This window comes from Fulmarus glacialis, unplaced genomic scaffold, assembly GCF_000690835.1.
Source record: "Fulmarus glacialis isolate BGI_N327 unplaced genomic scaffold, ASM69083v1 scaffold37265, whole genome shotgun sequence".
Classification (NCBI taxonomy): Eukaryota; Metazoa; Chordata; class Aves; order Procellariiformes; family Procellariidae; genus Fulmarus; species Fulmarus glacialis.
In genome coordinates this window covers 2,210-11,502 of record NW_009214327.1, presented here as the reverse complement: position 1 = coordinate 11,502, position 9,293 = coordinate 2,210, and the positions used below count along the sequence as shown (strand labels likewise).

At 42.1% G+C, this 9,293-nt stretch overlaps 1 protein-coding gene across 1 annotated transcript in view; it reads left to right on the top strand.

Moving 5' to 3' along the window:
• Positions 1–4,174, top strand: part of LOC104077334 (extracellular sulfatase Sulf-1-like) — a gene marked incomplete at its 3' end in the record, with an annotated part of 20,314 nt that extends 16,140 nt beyond the window's left edge. The window contains exons 3-4 of the mRNA XM_009578522.1: positions 1,813–1,964; positions 4,005–4,174. Coding sequence (XP_009576817.1) covers positions 1,813–1,964; positions 4,005–4,174 — 322 coding nt within the window. The remainder of the gene's footprint in view (positions 1–1,812; positions 1,965–4,004) is intronic.
• Positions 4,175–9,293: the final 5,119 nt, after the last annotated feature.

Genomic DNA, 9,293 nt, shown 5'->3' with positions numbered 1-9,293 from the left:
AAGAGCGTCTGGGTTGCTTTCTGAGTGGCTGTGGGAGGAAGAGCTGGAAGCCTAGTCTAGTGTCTGTAGGACTTGTTTATATGTCACATTCCACGTGGTACAGGAAAGTAACATTATATATGACTGTAACCTCTGGTTAGTGACAGTTGGCAGTTATATGATCCAATTGCACCATATTTATGTTGCGTCAGGCAAGTTTTAATTATGAACATATTGATTTTTCCACCAGTTTTCCCAGGAAGTTCACCATGCCCACATCAATCAGATCTGAATAATTTAAGCCCTTCCACAAATGTGCTTTTTTGGTTAGATTGAATGTGTCTAGGTTGAATGTGAGGTTTTCCAAAGTGATTTCATTTCCTAGTAGGAAAGAAGTACGGGGGTTTGACGTGTGTCCCAAAGCCCAGCTGAGGCAGCGACATTGGGCAGCAGCTCTCCGCGGGCAGGCATGGCTGGCCGAGCCAGGGCCAGCAGCCAGGGCAGGGGCTGCATCCCATGAGGGGTGCAGTGAAGTGCTATCACCCAGAAGAGCAATGTCCCTGGAAAGGAAGAGGTCTCTGTCATTCCCTCCTCTTCAGGGGTGTCTTATTTTGTGAGCACCGGGTGTACCTTTGTGCTGAGTGCTGGGGACACGGGCGGCAGAACTGCTGGTGCAGGTGACCCTCAAGGGGCTTGTAAACCTCAAGAAAATTAAAAATGCAAATGCTGAAGTTACTCAGACAGCCCGGTAACTTGCTGGGACTGAGCCGGCTCTAATAAATCCCTAAAAAGGCAAGTTGCAGGCCCAGTCAGGTGTTTTGTCACCACACTTCCCAGGCAGTGGAAAAGCAGGGCAGAGCCATCCAAACTGACTTTTTTATCCAGGCCAAAGACCATACACAAGCGGCTAAAGAGCTTCCATACCCATCTGTCCCTAGAAGCAACACGGCTGCATTTGCCAGGTTGCCATGCCAGCATTAATCCGCCCTCCCAAAGCCAGTTGGCCAGCTTTTGGTGTCTGTGTATCTTTGGCACAAGCGATTCACAACTCCCAGATAGCTGGGAGCCCGCTGCATCGTGAGACTATTTTCCTTTTTACTTCCTTCCAGAGGAATTGGCAGGAGCACCTGCAAACCCTCCTGGGCCTGACGGCAAAGGCTGAAAGTTTCAGTCTGAGTGGGTTCTGACTTGTCACCTGGAGCTAATGGAAAAAAATAGACTTAGTTTGGCAGGCCAGGCAGAGGTAGTTGACCTCCAAGTCTTTGTCTCTTCGTTAGTTTTGCCCTAGAGAAGCTGTGGTAGCAAAGCAGGGTGGGGATTCCCTCTTGCTCTACCCAAACATGGCCCAGCAGGATGGAGATCTGGACTTCCCAGACCTTTTATCAAACGTAGCCAGGTTGCTAAGCCCAAACATTCAAAAGTCAGAAGCCGAGCTCCAAAACATCACAGAACTTGCTTAAAACCACAAGGTGTTTCTCAGATGTTTCCTCTGGGCACTGAGTTTTTATTCCATTTTCAAGTGAAAACCAAGAGAAACATACTCATTCTAAAAAAAAACCCGAAAATATTTCATGTGAGCACTAGATGCCAAAAGATTAAGAAGAAAACCTAAAGTCACGAAGGTTTTCAACTCTCATAAAAACTCTGGAAATAACTTATTTTAATTTCAAAACTCTCTAAGGTATAAAAGGAACATTTTTGATAAAGCAACTCTGACTCATTCTAACACATTTTATCTTCATTCATGCATGCTTTTGACTCAGACTAAAAGACTTGGATTGCAAAGCCTCATGTGTGTGTGTGTGTTCTTTTTTTTTTTTTTTACCTTCACAGCTTTTTTTGGGAAATACCTCAATGAATACAATGGCAGCTACATCCCTCCTGGGTGGAGAGAGTGGGTTGGATTAGTGAAGAACTCTCGCTTTTATAATTACACCATTTCTCGCAATGGTAACAAAGAGAAGCATGGATTTGATTATGCAAAGGTATTTTCCAGACACATAAATGCTGCATCATTAATCCATATAAAAATCACTTTCAGATAATTAATTAACCAGATAATTAATTAATTAACCAACTACAACCAAGAAATTGAGACGTCATTTTCTCTCCAGGGCATTGCAGATCAATTTCCATGTGAGAATATTAATCGCACAACGGAAGAAAGTTTCCAAGGGCTCTTCAGGGCAGCCTGGTGATTCCTCCCTCCCTCCTTCTCTCCCTCCCTCTCTGCTAGAAAGTGATGGTTCTGTGGCAGAAGCAAATAGTAAATAAAGCCCTTCCCAAAAATAATTGTGCCCCTTGCACTACTGAACTTTAAAGTTAGCTGAGTTGTTACCCACATAAGAAACCTTAGTTAATGCTGTTTTCCATTATACAGTGCACACACACACAAAAAGGCTGTGCGCCTGTGGTGTCAGGCTCCAGATGTGACTATGAGAATAGATAAGCATGAGAACACAGCCCTTGGAAAACTTCAGAGCTTGTTTGTGCTCTTGATAAAGTTTGGCAAGTATGCCAAGGTGACCTGCCCACTACCGTGAAGTTTCTCAGAAAGGCTTAGGAGCGCAGATCGCAGACTTTCCAGCGTGCAGAAAGCAATCTGGAATTTCCTCAGACTGTAGCTCACAGAAGATGATACAGATGTTGCAGCTGTGGTTTCTGACCCATGTAATGAGATTTTATTGGAAGCTCGCGATGCCTGTTTTTGATTTCCCCACCCGTAGAAATTACATGATACTAATTATATATTTATATAGAGGAAAAAAAAAGAAAATAAAGAATATTGGTTAGTTATACATTCCTTACACACCCTGTGTACGTAGCTAGAATAAACAGCAAATAGGAGGGGAGTGGATGCTTTGGGAAAGCAGTCATACAGGCATTTCACTTGAACAGGCCACAGAACCAGAAATTATCACAACACTGGTGCCTCGCGCTCATTACCCATTTTGTACACCGAAAGGTCACTCGCTGCCTCTTCCATATCCCTGCAAGGATTGTAGCAGCCAGGGCTACCGTGTGTGCTCCAAGCATGCTACAGCAGAGGGGAAAGGGCAGGGGGGACAGGGAGCGGGCAAGCGGGGAGGTTGCAGCTGGTTGGCTTGTCCTAGCACCGACGTGCGACACAGCCCTTGTCCCTCAGGCTCTGCTTTTGCAGCTGTTCGGGGCCTCGAATCCACAACATATGATTAGTCATGCCTGGAAGTGCTTGAAATTACAAACATTGTCTCAGCACTTTCTCAATGAAGCTCGCACTAGACCTCCAGGCCAACAGTGAATGCTCCAAGGTGGCAGGTGGTTTAATTTAAGTTTTCATCTTTTTTTCTTAGTTCCATTTCCTCCCTTCCCCTTGTAGGCTTCTATTTGCCACCTTGGCTGTGGGTTAAGCCAGTTTATTAGCGAGTCACAACCTTAATCTCAGCAGCTGCACTGCTTAAAGTTACACAATTAAACGAACAGAGCCTGCAGGAATTCAACTGCTCCCTGCATTCACATTTGCAATTTCTTTGATAAAGATTTTTGCAATCTGTTGCCTGTTGTAGCTTTCTTCCACTTTGTCCATATGCAAAAGTATACTTTGAACAAAGAGCATGCAAGAAATGTTTATGTAAACAAAAAACCAACGCAAGAGTCAATGATTTCTTGCAGTTAGGAGCCATTATCTTGTGCAAGTGTTTTATCAGTGAAATTCAAGAAACATATCTTTGTCAGTAGAGTCTGTCATTTTAAATGTTCCTTAGCATTATATTACAAAATCTGGTAATCATATTTACTTAATGCCTTCTGTTGTATCTGATTTGCAAAATACTGTCTCATTTTATGTGGCCTTGTCTGCTTAAGAAAGTAATTACTGCTCAGTCTCCCCTATGCTCCCTCGAATCGTACATCTCTTTGATGGTATGTTTTTACTTCCTGATCTGAGCTTTAATGAGGACTTGAAAATAACATAATAACATGATTGTACATGATCTAATTAATCATGCACTTTGTAACTTTTGCTTTGTGTTAATCGTATGTTCCAGGACTACTTCACAGACCTAATCACTAATGAGAGCATTAATTACTTCAGAATGTCTAAGAGGATATATCCCCATAGGCCCATAATGATGGTCATCAGCCATGCTGCGCCCCATGGCCCCGAGGATTCGGCACCGCAGTTCTCAGAGCTCTACCCCAACGCTTCACAGCATATGTAAGTCAAAATCACACTCTGCCAGACCCGCTCCTTGTATCTGCTTCTTGTGAGGTATTTGTTTATGGAGAGGTGTAGGGACAGAGAATTCAAATATAAGAAAGCCGTCCGAAGTGGTGAATGTTTGCTTGCTTCTTTTGCTGTGCTTGCTCCTTTCGGGGAGGAGAGTGACAGCTCTGGCCATTATTAAAGCAGAGAGAAGCTCTTTTCCTCCTGGGAAGTTGTGGGAGATTAAAAGGTCAGTATTTGGCTTTGTAAGGGCAGCTTCTTACAATACCCTGAAAATATGTAGACACGGGTCAGGATCCTTTGGAAAGATATTACTTCCTTCGTCTTCCTCTAAGATACGCGCTTCCTGGGCTCTAACTAACTGAATGCATTGAGAGGAAAAAACACCCTTTTGTAGCTTTTGAGTGCACCAGATTTATTTATAGACTAGATACTGGCTGATTCCCAAAACAGCCTATTAGACTGCATTTTTAAAGAACATGCTTAATTTTTTCTGGTGACTATACTATAATAAAAAAAAGAACTCTTCAGTTTATTTCTAGAACTGAGGCCAACTCCAGGTGAAAATCTGAGGATAGTCCTGGATTTAACAGCTTGCTTTATACCTTCAATATTCTGGGTCCTTTTCCTCACAGAGAGGTGATAGGGAAGCTTTCCATCGCCCTTCTGTCTACCATGGGCATGTGGATCACTCTTCCCATTTGCGCTTAAACAATGTCTTTGCACCTCCTTCCACACAGACAAAAACTTAATAAAATATTTTAGCTGGATTGTACATTGATTTGGCCTCTGAAAATGAGGAGGAATCAGCTCACTCTGTGGTCTACAAATTGCATTTTGGACACACTGCAGTAGCTTACATGCAGGGATGTTTTTTGTAGTTACATTAACTAGTTTAAAATTGCAAGGAGTAGCGGTTACTGCATAAACTGCATGCATAAACTGATCGCTAGTTGGGGCCAGAAAGAGATTTGCTGTTCATGGCACATGGTTAAATATTTGTTAGTTTGTCCTCTTTTTTATCCTCTTATTGGTGGCTACTTTCTAGATATGCCACTTTCCCTGACCTTACATTCTTAACTATATTTTTCTTACCCTATATTCTCAACGATCCTACATTCCTGAGACTAGTCTTTGCAAGTAATGCAAACCAGTCAGCAATGTTCCATAGTTATTTAGATATTCAGGGTAATTCCTACCTGTATATAGAAGTGATGAGATTGATACTTTAGTTTGTAAATATTCACTTGAAAATGGTTCTCAAGTAATTATCCTGAAGAATTATTATCACCTTTTTACGTCCTAAAGGTAAAATAAGATAGACATGAACACATAGAATCTGTCATATTGGGTTGTATGAAAGATCTTTCTAACTCGGTATCTGGAATTATGTGCTCCAGTAGAAAGCAGCAGGGAATGCTTAGGGGAAAAAAAAACAAGAGAGATTCCTTTTCCTCATTTTTCCAGCTTCTGAAAATCACCAGCTTAGGTGAAGCATCCAGGCCACTCTGCCCCATTTTCTTTGCATTGGTCTGATCTCTTTTTGAACTGCGGTGGCAGCCCCACCACCTTGTGGCAACAAGTTCCACAGTGTCACCCCGTGCATCAGGGATAAAGGACCACCTTTTCTTTCCTTCTAAACCTGGAGCTTGCCCATGCCAGTGTCCCCCGCTTCCCGTCCTGTGAGGAATGATGAATAGTCACTACATCAATTTTAATGGACCTCTCCCATGTCTTCTTTCAATCACCCCTTTTCATAGCAAGAGAGTTATATCTATTTGTTCTTGCTCTGTTCAACAGATTGCTTCCCGTTTAGTGGCACAGATTGCCTGGCCTCAGGCAAGCCATCCTGTTTGCTGGGGGACTATCCATCACACAGGAGGGTAGGATTCAAACTGTTTCCGCTTAGCTGTGGGGACCATGTCTGGAAGAAAAGCACTGAATCATTGTATCTCACCCTACCTCTCCCCAGGCCAAAGCAACTCATTTTAGGCTCCATGCTCACCGTCTTCTGACAAAAGAGTGCTTGTAATAACTTGCATTGGTTTATCGTGCTCCTGACACTTTCTACTGCTTGGTGTTTTCAGCTTACTTGTTTTCTAGCTTGTGCTGCTAGAACCAATGGGTTTAGTTAGTCTCCAAAATTTTAACCACCTCTTCACCTTATGCAGGTTACACGTCACCTGCAAAGATCAAGAGAAGATCCTAGTTATCTGTTTGCAAGATCAGTTTCATTTGAGTGCTTGTGTAAATTAATTTTTATTTGCATGGATTCCTGGGGTCTAAATACCTTGCTCTGCTAGGCTACTTGTGAAATAGCCCAGAATATGAGACTCAGCTGTGCTTCTTCTTGTCTCCTGGTGTTGTTGATTTCTTGGCAACCTTCTTGTAAAGAACTTTTTCTCTAGTGACCTCAAGAGATCCTTTCTGGGTTGTTTTGTGTTTCTTATTGCACTGACTGACTGCATGTGTTAGAGTTCAGTCTGCAGACTAAGAAATGAGACAAACTGAAGATAAACTGCCAATTTTCGGGGCTGAAGCCTCCAAATAACTGATTTCTCTAGCAAAAATATTAGCAACATGCTCTAAAAGATATAAGAAGTTCAGTTCTCACATAAATATCTGGTGCTCCCTGTGAAAACAGCACAAGAACAATAAAATCCCTCCTGCCAAGGTTTGTGTAATTCGAACGTTTAACCCTTAGGTTTTCTTCCTTGGTGGTCAAGCACCATTTGAATCTCTTTCTTTCTGACCTTGGGTGACAGCCATCTGACCTTGGATTTTGTTTTTAAAAATGTAGTTGCTATATCATGTTACTGTAACGCCTACCTCCAACAAAGAAGGGAAACCAGGTCAAAAGCTGCTTGCTGGCTTTACAAACTGAGATGGAAGGTTATACCTACAAACCAAGGATTAAGATAGCCTGTCAACCACATGTGAGGGGAAGTTTTGCTTAAAAGGACAGTAGCTGAAGCAGGCCTTTAAATTACGTGACATTTCTTTGCTGGTAAAGTGCCTATCATTTGATTGAAATACTGCCTTTATGAATTTTAAAAAAACACAAACCAGAAGTTTGTTTAGAAGAAGTTTTCCACTTGGGCGTACGCAGAGGGGAGCAGCTATGGCAGGAAATACTCCAGTTCAGGAGAGTTCTGCCCTCAAATGCGGGTGTCCGTTGGTCTCATTTCCCCACTTAACAGGGAAAGATGACAATCAAATGAATGCAGCAGCAAAGCCCATAAGGTTTATGAAAAACCCATCAAAGCCAAAAAGAAAAGGAAGAATTAACATGCCATCATTACCTTACAATCCCATCCTCCTCAGCACAAACAGCCTGCTGGAGTGGCATGAAAAGTCTTACAAGGACTAGAAATGTAATGATGTGTACACTGTTTAATCATTAATGTTAAGTGATCCCTGTTAATTCTCATTAGCTCCAGTTTAACAGGTTATATCATACTGGAAGCAGCAGACACTCTCGATTGTTCTTAAGCGTCCATTCTCCCTCCCACACTCCCACCTCTCCTCTCCTTAAAACATGTCCTATTTCTGACACCTAAAAATATTTCTGAAAGTTTATGCTGGCTGCTATCACCATAATGAGTGATGTATTTTCTGAAAATAAATCATACTAATGCATGTACTCTAGCTATGCCCAGAAGTTATTTCTGTGGAAGAAAATGGGACTGGAGAAGATGTACTAGATGAAAGCAATACATAGATTTTTGCTGTGGTAATGAACATCATCTGTTGGGGATCGGGGTTGCTAGACCTTTGGGAATGCTGTTGTTAAATATGAAGTTATGCCACAAGAGATGATTCTCTAGGTGTCCCTGGCAGCCGTTACAGGGGAATCTTGTTCCATCAGAGAACTGAGCAGGAAAGCTCTGACTCAAAGGATGCTCTAATGAAAGCCTGAATTCTCAGTTATGTTCAGGGCCTCTGGCCCTTTAACTTCTCTTTACCTTCCAGTGTGAACCAGTCTTAGGGGAGCTGTGAATCAGACCTAAGCTGTTTATAAGCTGTGAAGTAAACAAACATTAGAAGCAAACATCTGCAGGAGGCAGGTTTACTGAAAAATGTAAAAAATGGAAATCTGAAACACTGCTGGCTGTGCTGAGTCAAAGATCCTTGGGCTGGCAAGAGGACTGACAACCAAATTTTATGGTTACCTGGAAGCAATCCTATTGCCAGGCTAAATATCTTAGGAGGAGCAGCTAGAAATGGTATCTGGGAAGAGATCAGAAAGCTTCCCAAGGTAATGTGAGAAAAGGTAGATGATATGAAAGGCAGAGCTTTAAATTTCCATTTAAAGATAGTATGAAAGGTGCTGAACAACCAGGTCTGGCGGTAGCGGTGTGTTTGCAGTAGTGAAGCATGAAGAGCAATGCTGTTGCACCCCCAAATCCCCAGAGCAGTCTTAACTGTGCATTTGGGGTGCGAGGTGGCTGTATTCAGGCCATTCTAGTCACTGAGGCCAAGTATCAAACATCTGCCAGTTACAGTGGTATTTCTTGCAATGTGAACACTTACCCATTAGAGTAGGATCACACATTTGCATCAGTAATGAATCTTGACATGTCAGTGTGTCTTGTCACAGCTGGCCTGAGGCCCACTTGGACTCCTGACTTAGAGATAAATGATCAAAATCATCACATACATCATTGAGAGTGTGACTTTAAACAGGACTAGAAGAAATAGCGTGATATAGAAATGCGGTAAGATTCTAGTTACACACTTAACTTCTGCAGCAGCAACAAATAATTTTTCCTAAAATAAAAAGGTGTTATATTTAAGGGGTAACAACTTTTTTTTCTTCTTTATTCCAAAATATAGTGGCTGTGTAACACTTCAGGAGTGAAACTTTCATACCTCACATCCCCAGATATATAAATATCCCTGGGTTTAAAAGATTCCCCTTTTAAAAGGCAGTGAAAGTAGACACAGAATGGTGAAATTCATCTTCACATTAATACTGACCATGCCACTGGTCATATTTTTTTGACTTTTAATTTTGTCCAGAACCTAGGCTTCCTGCTTTCCAAGAACAGTGTCTAAACCTGGAAGTCTGCTTTCCCTGGAAACAAAGGATTTGCTTCCTTTGTTTATT